At 44.3% G+C, this 21,340-nt stretch overlaps 3 protein-coding genes across 8 annotated transcripts in view; 2 read left to right on the forward strand and 1 right to left on the reverse strand.

Annotated features, from left to right (window-relative positions):
* Window positions 1-3,542: 3,542 nt before the first annotated feature.
* LOC121600254 (calcium-transporting ATPase type 2C member 1) overlaps window positions 3,543-21,340 on the reverse strand; it is a 51,830-nt gene continuing 34,032 nt past the window's right edge. For 5 of the 6 annotated variants that reach the window (XM_041928694.1, XM_041928689.1, XM_041928690.1 and 2 more), the window contains 8 exons: window positions 11,599-11,872; window positions 11,355-11,511; window positions 11,022-11,289; window positions 10,705-10,942; window positions 9,206-10,021; window positions 4,786-5,101; window positions 4,256-4,706; window positions 3,543-4,175 (listed from right to left, as the gene is read on the reverse strand). In XM_041928694.1, coding sequence (XP_041784628.1) covers window positions 3,930-4,175; window positions 4,256-4,706; window positions 4,786-5,101; window positions 9,206-10,021; window positions 10,705-10,942; window positions 11,022-11,289; window positions 11,355-11,511; window positions 11,599-11,809 — 2,703 coding nt within the window. In that variant the 5' untranslated portion in view covers window positions 11,810-11,872 and the 3' untranslated portion in view covers window positions 3,543-3,929. Of the gene's footprint in view, window positions 4,176-4,255; window positions 4,707-4,785; window positions 5,102-9,205; window positions 10,022-10,704; window positions 10,943-11,021; window positions 11,290-11,354; window positions 11,512-11,598; window positions 11,873-12,314; window positions 12,337-21,340 lie in introns of those variants that run through there. The other variant, XM_041928693.1, reaches the window with a different exon arrangement.
* Window positions 5,110-6,215, forward strand: LOC121600270 (mantle protein-like). Its single transcript, XM_041928713.1, has 2 exons — window positions 5,110-5,431; window positions 5,501-6,215. Exons 1-2 carry the CDS (start codon window positions 5,423-5,425, stop codon window positions 6,134-6,136), a joined length of 645 nt encoding a protein of 214 aa, XP_041784647.1. The 5' UTR covers window positions 5,110-5,422; the 3' UTR covers window positions 6,137-6,215.
* LOC121600272 (mantle protein-like) lies at window positions 8,338-9,199 on the forward strand. The gene is made up of 2 exons (XM_041928717.1): window positions 8,338-8,402; window positions 8,499-9,199. Exons 1-2 carry the CDS (start codon window positions 8,394-8,396, stop codon window positions 9,063-9,065), a joined length of 576 nt encoding a protein of 191 aa, XP_041784651.1. The 5' UTR covers window positions 8,338-8,393; the 3' UTR covers window positions 9,066-9,199.

Here is a 21,340-nt window from a genome sequence, read left to right on the forward strand (position 1 = left end):
GTATGAATGATGGAGAAACGAAATAAAGCATCGCTCTGCTCCGTTTTGGTTCAAATTAATGGGGCTAGTCCATACATACCTACACTCAGTGAAACTAATCTAACTTTAGGGTGAAAATATGACTTTGTGACAAAATTTGTGTGCTTGTGTTGCTTTTTTTGTGCCTAGTTTTCTCTTGTTGGTACCGCGTGTTGTGTATGATATGTGAGTTATGAGCGTGATATTGTAGGTGTGGTGAAGTGTGAGCACGCGTGGCTGGATTGTTTTACTACTTATCAGTAACCCACTCAAACCATGTGTGCCAATACGAATGTTGCCCAGCTTCAAAGCAAACCTATCTAATAAGATCTCGCGAATCTAATAAGAATCACGATAGGATCTTGAACTTTGCAAGCCAATTGAAATCGATCGTGCTTCTAGCGAATGTGCGGGTGATGGATGAAGATCGTTACACCATGACGATGACGATGATGATGATGATGATGATGTGCTCTGTTGGTGTTTATATGACACACATACACATATATCTACGGCAAATAGGATCTCGGATGCACTTCCCTGATTGCCCTTGGAACAACCATTGAACAAACGTGTCTTCCTCGTAAACCTTTGCCCTTGCTGCAAGCATTTTCTGTGTTGGGGTGAAGGTGCTGCTGGCGCGCCAGACGGCGGCAGTCGTTTGCACGCGAATGATGAAGGCGTCCCTAAAAGCGAACCCTAAAAGCAAACCTATACCTGCTCCGTCCCTATTGTAGGGCTCGCCTGTTTGGAACCCCAAACGGGAGCCTGATTTCCAAAACGGTGCGTGATTTAATGAGTGCGAAACACGTTCCCTGTCGGTGCTTCGTGATGGATTTGGTGGTGATGGTGGTGGTGGTGATGATGGTGCCAGGGTGTTTGTTGTGCTATACTCTTCTTTTTGAGGGTGATCGTGATCATTGCTTGTGATTAACACGGTTATTTTATTGTGCTGTTTGCCGTTTTGGTTGGTTTTCCTTATTTTGTTTCTTTGTTTCTTCTTCTTCGTCTTCTTCTTCTTTTCTTCTTCATATTTTTTGTTCACCTCCCACACACATTTCATGCTCCCCTTTCATGCTAGAAGATAATTGCACTGTTCACAAAAAGACTGTTCACTGTTTTAACTGCTGCTGTTGTTCTTGTTGTTGTTGTTGTGCGCGATCGAGGTTTTCTCTGGTTGGCTGGTTGGTGTTGGCTCTACACCCCCTTTTTACTTGGATTTTTTTCCTTCACACTCTTGCATTCGATTTTTATTGATTTGTCTGCTGTTGGTTGTTCTGATTCTCCTTTGACAATCGTGTTTTACGTTTTTTTATTACATCCTTCCCTTTTTCCTGTTAGAAGACTACCGATTCCGATCAACTTCAAATGTTTTGTTGTTTTCTTCTGTAGTGTGTAGTATGTTTCTTTTAATTTCTCTTTAGTGATTGTGTTGTGTACTGTTTTGTTTTGTGTTTTAGAGGGAACTCAGCTTCTTATTCGCTTTCAATATTGTAAACGTTACATCGGGGGGACACTTTGGAAAATCTAGGTGAGGTAAACAGAATATTCATTAAATTGAAACTAACATAAATACCACAGTTTTAAAGGCTTTCAACATATTTCCTATCGGGAGCGCGATCTTGTACGCTTACACTTTCTCCTCTTCACATTCTTAAGCGTTCCGGGCCATTCATCAAGCGGTTGGAGTGGAAAAAGCGGCGAGCGGCGAAGCAAAATATGACCCCGAACCGAGAGACGGTTCCAAGCGAGCCTCACCGGATACTGCCGGCGCCCGGGTGTCCCATTCATGCACGCCGATTGTCACATACACACAGAGTATAGGTTACACAAAAGATATAAGCGTTTGTTATTCATACGACGACAGCTAATGGCATGGTGGTTGATGGTACGGACAGACACTCCCGCGCCCATACTCGACGTAGAAGCCAGCAGGACTACGCGTGTTAAGGTTAGCCGTTATATCACAAGATTACTTAAACTATTACATACCAAAGCACCGGGCCAGGTGGTGAAAAGTGTTGATAGAGGATGAGGGAAAGCAAATTCCTACCTGCTCTAGGTATGGCATTTATGGTCGCAGTTCCGCAGCTACATCATATATTGTCATTAATGTTCATTCGTGCGTCTGGATTGATTCCAGCTAATCCATATAAATTCCACTTCTTCTGCGCTCTTTTCCATACAGTTGGTACCGTAAACTCGTTTAACAAAAGCATGAAAAAGAAAAGAAAAGCATACATAAATAATAAAAAATAAATAAAAATTAAAATGTATAATAAAAATAAACGTGATATAAAAAAGCATAAAGAAAAAAAACATAGTACTTAAATCTTTTATAGTACGCTTTCTCTCTTTCTTTTTTAAAGTCACTGAATGCACAGCCGCTCAGACGCTCCGAATCAACGTCTCTCTGTGTTTAGCTGTCCTGTTCGTCGCACTTTCGTTTTCCCTACCTTACTGACTTGTACAAAACTGAACCATTTTAAATACTTAGCTACTAAACACTGTACCGTACCTAGGCCTTCTCTCGCTCTGTCCCTCTCTTAGTAATACTTAGACGAAAGATAGTTGTATGACGCGCCTGTATGCTCCGTTTCTATCCTTACTTGTCCTTGCCGTGCCATTAAAACAAAAACAGTAAAAGCTTTTACACTAAGATGAAGAGAAAATTTGCATTTCCCACCGTAAGGGTAGAGCGTTTGAGTGGTAAAATTGGAAGAATAAAAGCAAGCACAAAAAGAGAAAACGATTCCCTAGAAGAATGTTAAGCTAAATAGTAGTAACAGAAAGGCACAACATAGTAGTAGACTATATATAAATATACAGCGAGATTGTTTTGAGTCCAGATTTGAGCATGCACGTAATGTTGTTTCCTCTATCTCCCTCTGCATTTTACCGCTTTTTAGAACCAGTAGAAACAACTGATCCGTATACTCCCTGGAACACATGACACAGAAAGGAAGGAAGCGAATGTTTTGTTTAAAATATAAAATAAAACATCCGACCATCATGTAACTTGTCCCTTTTCGGTATGCCTATTTGTTTGTTTGTTCTGAAATCGTTCTTGCGGGAGAGGATCATCTATTCTCCACCTTCCACGCATGCGTCTAATTTGTCTGTTTTTCTCTCTCCAAGTGTCCAACCTGTAAGCCATCTCTGTGTTCCACTTTGTTCCCTTCGTTTGTTTTTAAGTGTGTAAGTGTGATCGCTTCATTCAGCTTCAAATCTGAACTGGCTCGTAATCGAATGTAATAGTTAGTGCTTGTTTCTTATCATCTCCTTCACGATCCTCAATTCGATCCCTCTTGAGCACTATTTATAATATCCTTCCTTTTACAGTTTGAATGAAATATTGAGACTCTTTGCCGTTCCATTTATAGGTGGTTAATTTTTCTAAAGGGAGGCCCAGCAGTAGCACTTGCTCGAATTGGGATAGTGGTTTTGTGTGTTGGTTTGTTCTGTTCCGAAAGCGTTCTTTGAAAGCAACTGTTAAAATACTCCGCTGTTCCTTCTTCACTGTATTTATATAGCCTTAAGAAATTTGTTGTCGATCGTCATGCGTCGTCGTTCTCCGTTTTGTGTTTTGTGTAGTATTTGTTTGTTTGTTTTGCTTCTTGCTGTTGTTGTCGTCGTTGGTTACTATCTTCGGTGGTGTTGTTGTTGTTGTTGTTGTTGTTGAAGTTGGTAGTAGCAGCCGCCGCAATCGCAACCGAAATTTCCGTCAAGTTTGTTTGTTTGTTTTACTTTGTAAACGGAACCATCCTCTCACGCGTGTTCCGCCACTTTCTGGCCTCGCTCTTGCTCGGTCGGTTATACAGTTTTATTCTTTCCGTTTCGGTCCGCGCACTTTCCATGCGGAACCGGATTTAGTCCTTGTGCAATCTTCCAGCATCTTTGGGAGCTGTTTGTCATACAAAGTCAAGCTCGGTGCGCTTGCGGTACATTCGTCGCTCCATGGTGCGCTCGAACCACTTCTTCAGCTCGGACACGATGAACACACTCGAGGTGAGCGAGACGAGAAAGAGGAGATCCATCGCTGAGAGCGCTTCCGTTTGGAAAACCATCTGCAGCGGCGGGAAATAGATGACGAGCAGCTGGCCGAGGAGTGAAAAGCCGACCGCCAGCAGGAACATCCGGTTCGTAAACAGGCCAATCTGTAGCAGAGAAGCAGAAAATAAATACAAATTATTGTTAGAGAAGAGCGAATGGTACTTGAACTGTAAAACAACCATACCTGAAATACACTCTTTGTCTGCGATCGACAGCTCAGCGCATTCCACATGTCGAACAGCACAAAGCAGGTAAAGGTCATGGTCGTATCGCGGCTCGTCACGCCCGTCCCGTCCGCCATCTCGCGCTGGAACACCCACAGCGTACCGAGGATGATGATGCCCGCCGACAGCAGCACATTGATGATGAGCGATTTCGAAATCATGGGCTGTTTCACGTTCCGCGGTTTCTGCTTCAGCACGTCCTGGTCGACCGGCTCGACGCCGAGCGACTGGGCCGGCGGTCCGTCCATGATGATGTTGATCCACAGGATTTGCATCGCATTGAGCGGGTTCGAGATGCCCATCAGCGTGGACAGCGCAATCAGCGACAGTGCTGCAATCGACGTGGACAGCTGGAACCGGACAAAGTTGCGAATGTTCCAGAAAATACCTTTGCCTTCCTCAATGGCAGCACTAAAAATAGACACAAGATTCGGTTTAATATTTTTGTGTGTTTTTATATGAAAAATAATCGCGTAAAGTTGAATCTTACATGATCGTATGGAAATCGTCATCGACCAGGATCATGTCGGCAGCTTCCTTGCACACGTCGGTACCGTTCTTGCCCATGGCAATGCCAATGTCGGCACGCTTGAGCGCCACACCGTCGTTCACACCATCGCCCGTCATACCGACGATGTGGCCGTTTTGCTGCAGCGCCTTTACGATCGCGAGCTTGTGCTTGGGTGTGACACGATAAAACACGCTCACCGTGTTGATGATCTTTTCCAGCTGCATTTCGTTCATTTGATCAATATCATGCCCGGACATGGCCTGCATGTGCACAATGTCTAGTCCAATTTTAGAAGCTGTTAAAAACAAGAGAAAAAAAAGAGGATTAGTTACAATACATTAGTTCTTATTTGGGATTAATTGTTTTGAGTTGCTCAAATTAGTGTAATTGAAGAGAGTTGCTTCAACTGGGTCCGGCAACCCTAAAACGACCCTAAAAATCGCAGGTCAAACGGTAACCTGCTCAACCAGTCACTGGTTGACGTAAGGGAAAAGAAAGCTGGGGGTGCACATTCCGGTCGTAGGGCTCCTAGGTACCTAGACACCTATATAAGCGGACGTCTGCGGCACAGTAGAACAACATTCGCAAATTACACTTCGAACTGACAACAACAACGATGAAGCTGGTAAGAACACTTTGTCCACATTTCGTCCTGCTGCACATATTCGCTAACTTTCCATCCAAATCATTCTAGTTACTCGTCCTCTGCTCGCTGGGAGCGCTTCTCCAAGCATCGATCGCCACGCACGACATCAACGTTCCGGTGTTGGTGCCGGTACCCCACATCAAGAAGGTCCCGATCAGCATCCCCAAGTACGAGCACACCAAGGGCGAGATCATCAAGCACGTCCCCGAGCCGATCATCAAGCGCGTCCCGGTGGAGAAGCACGTCGACGTGGAGAAGCAGGTCGAGGTGGTGAAGCATGTGCCCGTAACGAAGGAGATCGTCGTCGAGCGGCCGGTGGAGGTTATTCGCGAGGTGCCGATCGAGAAGGTGGTCATCGAGAAGGTGGAGGTGCCGTACGAGGTGATCAAGCACGTGGAGAAGATCAAGCACATCCCGGTCGAGAAGCACATCGAGGTGATCAAGGAGGTGGAGGAGATCCGCGAGGTGCCGTACAAGCGGTACGTCTTCAACAAGAAGCCCTACCCGGTGGCGTACAACGAGCCGGAGGAGGTGCAGGTGCCGTACACGGTGCCGGAAACGGTCGCCCCAGTACCGGTGGTGGTAGAACCGGTGGAACCTTCGCTGAAGGACAAGTTCCACAACCTGGCCGGTAGCTACCTGCCCGATCCGGTCGGTTTCCTCAAGAAGTTTGGCAAGCACTAAGGAAGGGGGAGTGCAAAACGCTGTTCTGCAGTATGAAATTTAAATAAAGATATTTATTACAATCGAGTAAACCTTTCCCTGTAATATTCATTTTCTTTTGCAAAGTGTTGCCAGCTGAACGCATCCAATGAAAGAATTATAGGGTTTTCCAGGGGTTGTGGGACACTTTAGTGACTTTTTCTCAAGGGAAGTGAACTTTATATGAGTGGAATTGGAGTGTATAGGACGCTTTTTGGACAGACTCATTAATTTAAACAATTTAAACATAGAACAAAGAAAATAAAAGATTTGTCCAAAAAAAGATGATATAGAGTGCAATACCCATCACATAAAGTTAATTTTCTGTTAGAAAGAGTCAAAAAAGTGTTCCACAACTATAAGAACCCCTGAGAAACCCTGTAACTTTTAACAGATGGAATGCTAATTAATGGTAAAAGAACAGTCTTGGCTAGGGTTGAGTTTGTCGTATCGTGGGAAAGACTGGGATTGTCTGTTGAATGGCAAATGGCGTGGCAAAATCTGGATGAATACAATTAGGTCTGTAAGAGATCTGTTCTAAGGGGCAGGAAACGTATAGTTCACATAAGACAACAAGCTACGAGTGGTATGTACTACTACTTGGGCTTTTCGTCAATCGTAGAAGACTTGACCAATCATACTATATAAGTAAAACTTTACTTTGGGACGCACTGATGACAAAAACCTATTTTGAACTGTCGTTATTTTTTCATGTCGCATAAGAACTGACTGGCCTTCATATTTTGGTTCTATGGTTCTATAGAAAAAAAAACGGCGAAAATTCTCTGGACTAATTTGTTTAACGTGCCAACGTGCACCACCTCTCAATCTACGTAGGATTTATATGAATACATCACTGCCGCTATCCAAAAGATTATTAGAAGAAAGGAATGAACTTTGTTGTTAATCAATCAGAAATTACAGATTACAGTAGTTCTGTAGGTCTAGCACTGACATAGACACTTGTTGTTCTTCTGAAACAACGCAAATGAATGCAACTTGGACGCATACTAAAGGACGATGAGACTAAAACGTATTCGGCAAGTTAGCTGCAGATTTATCACAGAAAGGAGCAGACCATCGATTTCTTTTTGTTGCGGTTTTATTCCAAATAAAGCAAAAGTAATAGCGATACGCATCTGAACAAAGCCATATCACCATATTCTGTTTGATTGTTTTATTGAGTAAAAATTCAATGAAAAGGTGAAATAACCAACAAATGATAAGGATAAGCATGGAGAGTCAAATAAATTATTTACAAATTCGTTTGTTGTAAATAATGCAACTTCCGAAAGGGGAAACCAGAAATTGTATAAAACTTGCATTTTTTTATAAAATTTGAAATAAATATAATTTCATGGAAGTTGTTGAGCAAATGTTCAATCAATTAATATATTGTAATTTAAAATAAACTTAGGACTAATTTGGTAGAAACTTCTATCCTCAAACACATTTAAATTTTGTATGATTTGTAATGTGTAATCCAATCATCATAAAATAAGTAGTTAAACTTTGAAATAATAATAACGCTAAAACGCTATCTTAATTACTTTACAAATCGTATCCGACATGAAGAATAAAAGAAAAAAAAAACAAACTACAAAAGACATACAAGTTTTTGAGTGTTGCATTATTTCAACACGACGAGAATATGAAAGAAGTGAAACAAAAGTATGCTACAATAAGCCAAATTGGTTGGATGGACAATGAATAACATTTATGAAAAAAGAAGAAAAATTATAAAACTACATACTAAGACAGGTCAAAATGTGAATTTGCTATAACATTACAGAAAATCGTATTATTATTCTCAAAGATATTTCAACATATTTGAACAAAAGATAATACAAATTAAATAATCATCAAACCAAAAGAAAAAAGTCTTTCAAAGCAAGTCTAGCATTGATTGCACAGTTAACATTCTTAGACCGCCGTTAGGCCGCATGGGCCATTCCGTTTTCCCGTTCTGAAAGTCTGCCCAACATTAGTTAAGTAATGCCGGTAACATTACATTCCTTTTCACATACCGATCACATAATACTGTCCCATGTGCGTACCCTTTTCCCCCACCAAACGAGCCCTTTGCAATGCGCACACAAACCCACAACACGGTCGAGAAATGTCGCAAAAGGTCAGGTATAAAAGGGATTAGCAAATGGTACCATAACGTATTCACAGTTTAACTTCCGTCGAACGCACATCTCACCAGCAAGCAGTAGAGCTATTCACAAAACACATCATGAAACTGGTACGTTCAGCCATCCGGCGCGGTGCAGCGACACACAGTAAACCATCAAATATTCCCATCCTTTTACTAACGCGTCCTTTTTCTCCCTTCTTGCAGGTTCTTTTCGTCGCCACCATGGCGATTCTCGGCGCTTCCCTGTCCCAAGCCAAGCTGGTAAAGGTGGAAGTACCGGTGGCAGTGCCCGTACCCGTGCCCGAGATTCAGCACATCGAGAAGCGTGTGTCCACCATCAAGGAGGTGAAGGTGCCGTACATTCAGGAGGTGCCGGAAGAGCACGTAGTCACCCACGTGAAGGAAGTGCCCGTCGTGAAGGAAGTGCCGGTCGTGAACGAAATTACGGTGTACCGCGATGTGGAGGTCGTGCGGGAGGTGCCGGTCGAAAAGATCGTACATCGGCGCGTGGAGGTGCCGGTGGAGGTGGTGCGCGAGGTTGAGCTGGTGCGTGAAGTGCCCATCATCAAGGAGATTCCGCATGTGAAGGTCGTGAAGGTGATCAAGGAAGTCCCCGTCGAGGAGGTGATCGTGAAGGACCTGCCCGTGGCTGAGCCGTACCCGGTCAAGGTGCCAATCCACGTGCCCGTGCCGGTTCAGGCGCACCAGCTGCACCTGACGAAGCTGAACAAGTTCCCGCATTTGCACGGCATCAAGAACTTCCTTGGATAAGTCGGCGAGCGAGCCATAGCCACCAAGGGCGGAATGTCCTTTCCTTTCCTAAATATCCTCCCATTCCCCCTCCCACATGTACACTGTTCATGTCAAATAAAAAGAAAACCTAACTTATTCACTCCAAACAAACCACTTACCGATTGCCATGGCCGTTTCTTGAGAGTCTCCCGTGACCATCTTCACCAGCACACCGCTCGAGCGCAGCATTTCGATAGATTCGCGCACGAGCGGTCTCGGTGGATCGGTTATTCCCACCAGCCCGAGATAGACCAGATCCTGCAGCGAGGTGCCCCGCGCAATCGCTAGCACGCGCAGCCCTTTCCGCCCGATCTCGTACGCTTCCTGCAGGAATTCTGCCTCGTTCTGTTTGCTCAGTGCGATCGCTTGCCCGCCGTACCAGAACTTGGTGCACTGGGGCAAAACCATCTCGATCGCGCCCTTCACGAAGAACAGCTCCTCCTTCGTGTTGGCGTACTTTGGCACCGCCTTCACCGCCATCATCTTCTGCTCCGAGCTGAACGGGTACTCCTGTATGCGCAGATAGTTGTCCGCGGCCGAGTACTGGCCGTTCTTCATTGCCGCCGCCAGCAGCGCCCCTTCGGTCGGCTGGCCGAGCAGTGTGTCGTTCTGGATGATCGCATTGTTGCACACGACGCCCGCCTCGAGCAGCTGGTTGATGCTGGCCTTCGCATTGTCCATGCTGTTGCAGTCGCGGATGTGAATTTCTCCATTATCGTTGTAGCCGGCGCCGGTTACGTCCGCCATGTAGCCGTCGGACGTGATGATGACGGTGACCGTCATCTCGTTCTTCGTGATCGTACCGGTTTTGTCCGAGCAGATGACGGTGACGCAGCCGAGCGTCTCGACCGTGGGCAGCTTTTTAACGATGCAGTGCCGTTTGGCCATACGCATGACGCCGAGAGCGAGCGTTACGGTTACGACGATCGGGAGGCCTACGGTTGAGAACAGTGAACAAATATATTTAGTGAACATGGTTTCTTTGGTTGATTTTTGTATTTGGGGTTTTGAAAAATACTACAGTAATCCTAATCCTGTTGTTACATTTCCAGTTAATAAGAACAAGGAAGTATGCCTGCATGGATATTAAATGTGTGTAATATATTGCAATAATTCAATATACGCAATCGTTTCGACCAACAGTGTTCATGCTATTACGATAAAGAATCAGCTGGTGCAGATGCTCACACGTACTAAAGACATTTATCCAAAAAAAAACGTTCTCCTTTGCACTCCCACATTCCTAAGAAAACACAACTGTAGAGGCAAGTTATTTGGCATTCTGCCAGCATTTATACGACAACACATTCAGCAGAGCACATGAGTCATCGGCTACACTTCGAGCGTAACATTGAAAACTATTTCTTATTCCAGAGTTTGATTCATTGTAATGCCGGAAGCGGAGTCGCAAAAAGAAAAACGCCACCGCGTAACAAATGCGCTACTCTACTACCCTTGACGCTAGTTGGCTCGCATGTAAGGCTGGCAGTAATTCGTTTGTACCATTTATCATGCTGGCCAAAATATCATCGTGGGAGGTTAACGAAAGTTGCGTCGTCGGTCAGATTCACCGTGGGCGGAGGCTTGGGGAGCAGAAACTTATCCTTTTATCACCTACCTTCCGGGATGGCGGCCACGGCCAAGCTGACGCTGATGGTGAACATTTCCACCAGCGGTTTGGCCTGTATCCAGCCGAGCAGCATGATGGCGCCGATGATGCAGAACGAGTAGAAGCTCAGCTGCGCGCCGAGAATGTCCATCGATTTTTGCATCGGCGTTTTTGGCGCTTCCTCAGCCTGCATCATTTTAAAGACCTCACCGAACTCGCTGTTTTCGGCCGTGCTAACTACGATACCCTGTTGGGGGAGGTGGGTTAGGAAAAGCATGGGGCATTAAAAATCCGATATCGTTAGCGACATTCCAGGACAACCGTACCTTTCCATTACCACATCTAACTAGCGTGCCCATGAAGGCAATGTTTTTCATACTGGCATGGTTCTTGGTGTTGTTGGCGTTCAGTACCACCTCGACGCTTTTGCGTGCCGGTTCCGTTTCGCCCGTAAAGCTTGACTCGTCGATCGACAGATCGAACGCCTCGAAGATGCGTATGTCGGCCGGGACGCGGTCGCCTACGTTGAGGTACACGATATCGCCCGGTACGAGATTTCTTGCCAGAAACGTCTCCAGCCGACCTTCCCGTAAGCTAAGGGAGTAAACGATAAACGATGAGCACAGGCGTTTCGATGTACTAAAAGGCAAACGGCTTACCAGTGACATTCCGGCGGGACAAGCTTCTTGAGCTCCTCCAAACTTTTCTCCGAACGATACTCTTGGATGAACGCAACCGTGACGACGATAATGATCGCAATGGTAATACTGATTGCATCATCAAACTGTCGCATACAGGCACTCACGAGGGCGGAACCTACAAAAGAGACGACAACACAAATTATGCGTAAATAATCCAATTCCATTGGAGCATTCATATTTCCTCTCTCTCTCTCTCTCTTACCCAGCAGCAGCAGGATCAGTGGATTTTTAAACTGCTGCACATACTTCATCCAGGGTGGCTCGTCGTCCAGTGCGTTGAGCTCGTTGTAGCCGACGATCTTGGAGCGACTGTTGGCTTCCGACCATCGCAGGCCCGTGCGAACGTCCACCCGGAGCCGGGCTGCTACCTCCTGTGCCGAGTAGGCCGACGATTCGGCCGTCGACAGGAGCATTTCCTTTTCCGCGTCCGTGTCGTTTGCCGTATCTCCACCTCCTCCGGTGTCTATGGCACCGCTCTGCGAAACGAAGATCAGAGCAGAACGTCCGATGAGTAATTGGTTATTGTAAATATGGTTAGTGCGTTAGTTGGAATGTGTTATACATAAAAAACCATGCTGACAAATGTGATTTCAACAAGATAAGTAGCAGAAATTTACCAGATTCAATTGAAACAAGAATAGTTTATTATTGGGGAATCTCAGAAAAGGGAACGTTAGGTGCGCTCATTCAATAGGAGGACTCAATTAAACCGAAAATCAATCGGATCGGATTTGGGCATTTTCACATTCACGCATACAGTAGCATCACTCAAAAAAGCGGTTGATTAGTTTTCGCTCTTTATTATCTATTTCCGGTCCAATTCAAGAGGGATTAAATCTAAATTATTCTATTACAGGACTGGCGAGGGTGGATGTTTATAGCGATGCATTTGGCGGCAAAGGTTTTGAAAATTCCTACCGGCATTTTCACTCGTTGATAGTTGATTTAGGACGAATCGTTGCTGTTGAAAAGATTGGAAAATAAATCGAGGTTTTCAAACGCGGGCTACGATGATGTCGAGAGTGCATACTTTCAGGCGTATTATTCTTTAAAACGCCTGCAAGTATGCCTTCAACAAAGCAAATTGAAAATAATCCGACTAAAATATAATCCTTTTCATATAATATCCATAGTTGTTTGAATGTGTAAGAATATTAATTCAAAAATGACAACTTACAACAAACGATACAATTTTTAACGAACTTCATTTAGAAAGCTCTCTGCTACCATTTAAACATTCAACTGGTTGTCAGGGGAGTTGTTGAATTCTAGCGAAAATGTATCTTCATAAATAAAATAGCAATCGACTTTTCCCTCAAACGTTGTTACACTTATTAAGATTGTTGTTGCCCTCCCATATGCTGTTGGTAAGAATATGAACTCAACTTTCCAGCCATAGTCTCTCCGCCCGGCCCATGCCAACGGACTGCAGGAGGAAAAACTTTCCCGTAAAACTTCCATCGCTATCTGCAGGAAGAAGTATGTGCTGTGCACATGAGAGAAAACGATCACCGGGACGACTTGTTTTCCCCCCAGTGGGAATAAACTGTTCTACTCTCAGCTGCTGACGCTCGATAGTGATAAAGTTAGCATATTCTTTGCAGCAGCAGAGGAGAGTGAGCAGCATAAGCAGACAGCGTATCCGTTGCTACTCTCACAGTGAAAGCTTTAAAAAGTACATGATCCTGGCGGAAATGGCAGGATGTGCCGGTCCTGCAGAGGAAAGTTAATAAAACACATTCCGCTGGAGAGAGGTGTGCGACAAATTTCCGTCCCTGTCACTACTATTCCGCAACGGTTACATTAACTCCCAAGGATGGGTGGTGCACGATGAGTATATATCACACTTATCCTGCTTTGCAATTTGTCAGGTAAAATATGAACCATACGAAGATGATGAATGCGTCGAAATGCATTCATTGCGATGGAGTAGAGAGGAGGCGAATGTTTAAACACATTATGAAGATGAAATACACGCTTGTAAATCATATTAATATCATTTTAATGAATGCTTACACATTGCGCACCTTACACTTTTTTCCCATATTGAGGAATTGCAATGTCTAAGTTACCTTCAAACGGGCTAGACTTTCATCCTGCTGCTCGTACGATACATTTTATTTGCACAGCATTATAACTGTCTTTCCTACGTGCCTGATGGTGTTTGCTTTGTCTTTAACGAAGAATTTTCCAGTAAGAAACATTCCTTTTCTCCCAAAACAAACCATCAGTGTATGTGGTAAGAGACAAACGATGGCAAAGGTACACACACAGGCTTGCGGTGCGTCATACGCACGTTCACGACAGGAGCTTAAGATTCCTGGAAAACATAAATTGGGCCGCGTCATTAGGAGCACGGTAATGTGTGGCGTGCGTTCTGGCTGCTGCTAATGAGACAAAACGATACAGGCAAGAAGTTTAATTCCTCCCGGGATTATAGCAAGGTTAAGTGCAGGAGAAAGAGAGCCGAAGCACGATTATATAAATGTGGCCAATTACTATCAACTAAAGCCAGGAACAGAAAGGGATGTGAAGGATTAAATTCTTAAAGCGAGCAACTTTAGCGAGACAAGATGTTTCATGCTCACTACAACCGTCTAAAGATTGTTTGGAAACTTCTTACAATCAAATCTCTCTTTGTGCTATATAATTGTAACGGCAATTGAAGAACCAATACAATAGATCCTTTACACGCTCCTTGATCGTTCTCTTAAGCGCTTTGTTCGTACGCCTGCCACAAACCGAATTAATTTGCATACTTTCACGACTTTTCTCTCGTACGTCCGTTTTCACCGCAGAAGCTAATCGAATAATGGCGTTATGAAATCGACTTTTCCATCCATCACCGTTTTGTGCATTGGCTCGGCGTACCCACCATCCTTTGGGTGGTTTGGTGCTGTTGTGCCGGGCTATGATCGATTTGCATTTTTCCTCTCCACAAGTGCAGATGGGTTGAGTGTGTACGTTGATTGGAAAAAACGGCAACGGAAGGGTGGCGCTTTATCGCACTTTGTTTTAATGTTATTCGTTGAATCGTTGCCTTACTATCGGGAAACGGTTTACTAGCGCTCTGCTCTTGCTTTTGGCTTTACCTCTGGTACAGCTTCTTTTGTGCTTCGTACTTACAAAGATGCCATTTTTCCCATTTTAAACGTTTAAACTATCGTGGGGACCTACATTGTCTGGCACGGTGGGAAAAGTCATCAACAAGGCTCATGCTACCGCTCTTTGTGGCACCATTTTAAATAATGGAAATATGAATTACATCCTTTCCTTTGCTTTCCCTCCATCGGAATAAAGCAAGAGTGAGTGAGAAACTGAACGTTATATCACCGCCTGTGTAAGGGTAGCTGTTTTTATTTTCTTTAATTTTCCCACCAACAATCCTGTTTTGGACCAGAAGGTGGAAGAGCAACAACATTTAGCTTCCAGAATCATCAGCCACCCAGCAGCAGGACTAGCAGGACACAACTACGGACCTTCCGCGTGCGGTCGGGGTAATGAAATTTTTATAATTTAATCCCACAACCACCAAGCATCCCCCAGCATTGCCGGGTGATGCTTTTGTTTTGGGGAGTGTCTCGGATAAGCTCGCATGAAAGCTCGTATGCTAAAGCGAACCCTACTGCTGGCTGGACCTGCTGGTGTGTCTTGTTATGTTGGAAGCGATAACGATGCTTTTTTCACCACCACCAGCAGCAGCAGCAGCAGCAGACAATCTAATGACTTGCCAGAAAGGTGGTGTACCAGAAGACACAAAAGTCGTTGCATGTTGATATTTTGTGAAAAATGGAGGGTTTGGATTAGAGATAGGAACCGCTCTGCAGTGAAATTGAAAGAGAGTACTGAACTTTTGTCCAAACAGCATCCGGGGTGAGGTATCACTTTTCGTTTGGGCTGCAGACACTGTTAGGCACTGGTGGAGCTAGAGTAATAGAAGTAAAATCATTTCGAATACTATCAGTTCTTTTAGAAGTGGTAGAAATACAGAGCAATGTACATGTTTGAAGATGAAGTAATTTTCTGCCCCGCACGATAGCGTAACTTTTCTCAGGAAATCCCCAAAAGTGATTCGTGCTCCTGCTGTCCTAGCTCAAAAGCGGAAGAAGGGAGGAAGAAGTCACCCACTTTCATCCCAGCTTTTTCAGGCGACCGATCGAACAAAAACCCGTTTCAATGAAACTTTTGACCAGCAGCAGAAGGTTCGGGAGAGTAAATGAATTAAAGCTGCCCGACGTTCTCTACCGTGGGTGTGGCGTGGGGGGGTAAGGAACTTGTGGCCAACAGTACCCAAAAACACGTCAACGACCCCGAGAGGTGCTGGAGTGCAAAATGTTGCCTGATTGTTGTTGTCCCCCCGTGTGTACGGGAGTTGCTTTTCTCCCGGCCCTTGTTAGTTCGTTTGCATAATTGATAAACTCATTGCACGCTCCCGGGCAGTTGAACGAGTGTCGTCCGGCCCGTGCGGGCAGGCAGTGAGAAGAATTTTTCCCAACCGGGTCGTCGTGAGCGTGAAGTGGTCCCTCACGTTCGCTTGTTATTTTCCCAGCGTGATTAGTAGACAGTGATGTAGAGATGGAAAAACCAGTACGGCAGAGGGCGCTGTAGATAAGTAAAAAAGGTAGTGCTATTCGAGTGAAATATTTCAACTTATCTTTAAAAATGAAGTACAAAAGGAAGGATAAACGTAAGCGTACGCTACCCATCGGTTTAATCAACCCTAAAGCCCTACAATGCATTGTCACGTCAACAGGTGCGAGCTTATAAAAATGCTTAGCTCAACACTTTGCCCTTAAATTTATGAGTTTTGCCGCACCGGCCTGACAAAGCAAAGCATTGGCAGCGGGTTATAAAAATCCTATAAACTTCAGCTTCACTCTCCAGCCAGTATTTAACACTTTAGTTCCACAGCCACAGAGAGAGAGAGAGAGAGAGAGAGAGCTAGTGGAATGATAAATGGATGAATGTTTACCATGCCGCATCCGCATTTTCATGCGGCATGTTTGTCCGTCCACGGTGGCGTAGGAAGTTTTCGAATAGAGACAAAGTTTTTCGCAAACGGAAGCATAATTTGCTGGCGGTGGCGGTGAATGGTCGTAAAATCAACTCGCTCTGATTTAATTGTTCGAAAAATGATTTAAACCTCTTCGTAATTGGCCAAACAGTGGCAAACGAAGGACAGTTTTGGGAGCCAACTTTCTATCCAGTTTCACAACCTTAAAGTGAGTAAAAAAGAATGAACATACAAGGTTTACTAAACCTTTGCCTCTTTAAATAAAATTCAATAGGCACTTATGTCTAGTGGCGTCATCTGCCGGAAAACGATGAAACTGCGAAGTATGAAACATGACACATTCGAACGCATGATCCGTTTATAATCTTACCAACTACCGGAGAAACAGACATTCCATTCCATTGAAACTGCTCCAACCGTTTCTAGCCACGATGTTAGTGCTCTGAATCGGACAGCATAAATCCGTTCGCACGTTTGCGGTCAAGGGCTCGAACGCAAACCCCCATCGGGCAAGGGTTTCCACAGATCGGTCGAACGCGATACGCCCCGCGCGTTCCAGATGGTTTGCCGGGCGAGGACACTAAAGTAAAAGGACGCCCCGTCTACCCCTTTTAATTACTTTTGATTCACCGAGAGGGACTCACGCAAACAGCTTTCGCAAACACAAACGCTGTTCTCTCGCCATCTCAGGTGGTGGGGAGAGGGTAAACCATTTGCTAAACCCGGTTGTTTGCCTTTGCTGTAGATTGGTGGCGTGGAGTGTGGGGTTTGCAACATTTCCGTCCCTTTTTTGTGCTTTGCCCACCCACCCACCGAAAACGGACACTATTACCACCTTCATCATCAGGCGGCAGCGACCGGGGTGGTATCGCTAGCTTAAGTGGGCGAACGGGCGCAAAACAATTCTCACCCGGTTTGCCCGAGCGTGGGGAGCAGGGAGGGAGGGAATCTCTCGCCATCCCGTCGAAAAGGACAAAGTTTTATCTTGCCCCGGCACAAAATAGGTGTGACCGCAGTTGTTTTCCCTTCATTTTCAACGTCCCCTTTCCGGTGGAGCTTTGTGTGTGGGTGTATTTTTCCACCGGTCCCGTCCGGTGGGTTTGTTTTTCCGACTCATTGTGTACCGGATGGATCCGCGCCATCCGCATGGCTCGCCTGTGTTCCTGGTACGTTTTCATGGGCTACACTTTTCGGGAAACGTCTATTTGCTTGTGGTCCTATGCAAACTTGCTACCACCATCGTAAGGAGCATCATCATCAACGACCGTGTGGCCGGTCGTCGAGATCATGTTGTGTGTGCACAGGAACAAGGACGCAACTCTGAGGAGCTTCGAGCATTAATGGCAAGATTAGATGATTTGTATGGAAATCCATGCAAGCACAAATTATTAATGTTACTTATTAATACTTTGTTTCCATCACATCAGACGGATGAAAATATTCCACAAAAATACAAGAAAAGTTCAATGAAAAGTTCATATTTTCTTTACTTAAAATGTGAATATTCATCCGTAAGAAGGTGAAGCTCACAACCGGCGGAAAACGTGACTGAATTAAAACAATTAAAAATACCCTACAGGCTCTATCCATTTTGCCACAAGGTTCACAACGTCAGGCAACAAATGAAAACGGGAAAAGTCACGCAATTATCATAATTTTCCGAACCAGCACCGACGAACAAGCAACAAGCTGCTTTCCTTCCTGAATCAGACCGCAGCACAATGGAATGTTTTTAATTTAAGTTACTGTTGTAGTATTCTGTAGTGGCAGCAGTAGAAAACAAAGAGAAGGAAGTTGTTTTTCTGTAATTGCTTAGAGAATGAAAATTAAACACATGACTGTGGTCTGATGGAGAAAAGCCTGGACTAGCGATGAGATTTCAAAATATCCTTTATTTAAAAAAAGTAATCCCAGCATAAACCTTCTTACTCGCAGCTGTACTTGGTTATATTCACAGAAACTCAGCACGAACGACATGAAAAGTCGCTAAAAACAGTCAACCGAACATTCCCCTCTTCGTGCCATTTTCTCGACCAAAGAAACAGCATCATTGATCAAGAAAAGGAATACCAAAAAATTTGAATTTCTTCATCCGCAAAGCAGAGAAACATCGACGAACGCCAACCTAGAAAGTTCAATTCAAGTTGTTATAGGGAAAGATTTGCCAAAGAACAAACAATGCCCGGCGAGACACGATAACTAAAAACAAAACATTAAGGAGCCTCACAGAGATACAGATGTTTCCGGAGGGGTGTTGTTTCGTCTCTCTCGAGAGAGAGAGACGAGATGAAACAATACATTTGGCAACAAATCAGTTGGTTCAACCGTCACCATGCTCCTTTCGCTTTACTGGGAATTACTATGCTGCAACTGGAGAAATTCACCCCAAAATACCTCCTCCCCGAAATATAAAACAAAAACCCAAGCGGAAACATCCTCGTTAACGGTGAAGTTGTTTTTGGAGGAGATCAGGGCGGGTTTGAAGGAATTGTTTCTTCCAGTTGTTTTTGTTAAGTTTATTTTCTGCTAGCTCTTCCTCTGGTGGTGCGAAAAAGCGCAAATCCAATTTATGTTTTCGATGCCTTGCACATGCTTCTGGTGCTAGCTTTCTAGCCGGTGGAAAGTTTTGCCTTCCCAGCGCAGCGTCCTTTCGCCGGGGTAGCTTTTCACAAGCGCACAAATAAACATTGTTAATGCTGCTGGCTGGCTTTTCCTTCCTTCGATGTTTTGTCTTTTTCCGCTTTCGCTAACAACCTTTGTTGGATTGTTTTTTTTTACAGTGTGCAAAAAATAGAACATTTGAATGATATCTCTGCTGCGAAGCTTTCGTTCAATCACCCTGTCTGAGTACCAATAAACAATGGTTCGTCCCAGTTTTCTGCAACGTCATATCCTGTTGCACTTTTCGCTCTTGGTTTTCTGTCATTAAGGATGTTTCCGTTTTTTCTTCCGTGGCATCTGTAATGGTTTGGGGGATATTTCCTTTTTTCCTGGCCATGTTTAACGGAAGTACTGCACAATACGGTTTCCAAATGAAGAGTGTTGATGAGCTATTAGAAAAGCTATTTATATTATAGCTGCAGCTGCTGAGCTTAAGTGATTTAAAACAATTTAATAATCAACTTCAATAGCAAACTGTACAACGTACGATCAACCATCAATTAGTTCTATAACAAATCAAGACCCTTTTCTATAGAAGTGAGCGATCGTTTGCTGGCGAATAAAACTCATTCTGAAGCTGGCACTGATTTTCTGACAAATTAATGTTTAACGCCCTTAAGGTTTGCTTTCTTTTTCGGTTCAGTCGTCAACCACTCAACACCAACTTTGTGTACATCTGGAAATGAAAAGCTGTCCTTCTTTCCTACACCTACACCGAGCGGAAAACGGAAGCCCATCCTACCCGCTTGCTGTTAGCAGCAGCTGATCCCAAGCTGATGGATGTCTTGCACATTTTTATCGTTCGCTCGAGATGTAGTTTTTGGTGCACGTACAGCCCAGCCCTTTCCATCGCCCCACAACGGAGCAATGGTTTTGTTTCACGTCGGTAAAGAAGCACTGTTTGTCAGCTCGTTACCTAGTGCTGGCCCCGCCCGCGTGCTAATGGGCATCACTGACGTTGACTTCAAGAAGAAACCGGCGAGATAAAGGATTAAATGCGAACTAAATGGGAAGCGGAAGCTGGAGAAAACTAAGCTGACTTTAATGGTATGAGTTGAGAGGCGTCAGGCGTGGATAAGGGAAAGCTAGCAGCACAAAAAAAAAAGAAATGAGATGAAAATGTAACACGAACAGGCCTGATGAAAACGAACGCGAGGGGCGAAGGATAAGTGCAGGGATTAAGGGCGAGCTACTCGATTCCCGCATTGTCCAGCTACTCCCAGTCCCACTTTAATAGTGAAACGACAGCAATGAAACTGTAGTAATTGCAGTTGTGGTTACTAAATTAAATGAAGCCCTTTTGCCGCACGGATCGGTCGCATCGGGTGCACGATTGCAAATGAGCTTTCCGGGAGTCCATTTTATTTAACTACATGAATGCAATTGGTGCCACAAAATGTCGTAAACGTTTTTAGGGGAAGAGGTAAAATTAACCGTCGCAATGAAACTCTCGAGGATTAGCGAATCATTTTAAAATGGGGCTCAATTCAAGATTAAGGGTAATTTTATAATTATAGTGCGGTTATAATTGTTAAATCATTTATAAGCCCAAATTTGAGGGCCAAAATATTCCAAAATATCGGTAATTGCCCTCTTTGGTTTAAAGGTTTGAAACGCCTAAAGGTATGCTTACCGATTTTTTTAAAGAACATCAGTGCATACTTTTAGGCGTTAGGCAAGATTTGCCGTGTAGATATGTAGAATAATTTGAAATAATTAAATGCATTATTGGAAATGGGATATTAGAATAATAACAAAGCTTTTAAATGGATTCATTGCTAGCATATGTTTGCAAATTGAAGCATTCATTTATTGTGTTGGCTTTAAAATTCAAAAACCCCTCACGCTATATGTTTCTGTTTGTTCAATCCCCATAGCTCCGTTTTACTTAACCACACTGTGCCAGAACTCTCTGTTGCCTTTCCTGTTATAATTTCACACACGATTTACAACGCAAACGAAGCACGGTAAGTCGATAAAGAATGTACCAGTACACTCCCGCTCCTGTAAATGAATCCCTGCCGCGGCTATTTTTTAACACACGGCGACAAGAGACTGCAGGAAATAGGAGTCCTGCCAGCTGAGGACGAAAAAGAAAACTCAACCACGGGAAGCTGTTTTTTCACTAGATAATCTTCGCAGAAATATGAGTGTACGACTTCCGGTGCGGGCGTCGACCATTGCCATTGGTTCGTTGTACCTAGGTCAGGAGTAGAGCGTCACACAGAACCTTCCACCCCCTGGGGGAGGATTTCTGGTGCAAAAGTTG

The sequence above is a fragment of the Anopheles merus genome, chromosome 3L (genome assembly GCF_017562075.2).
Source record: "Anopheles merus strain MAF chromosome 3L, AmerM5.1, whole genome shotgun sequence".
NCBI classification, from domain to species: domain Eukaryota; kingdom Metazoa; phylum Arthropoda; class Insecta; order Diptera; family Culicidae; genus Anopheles; species Anopheles merus.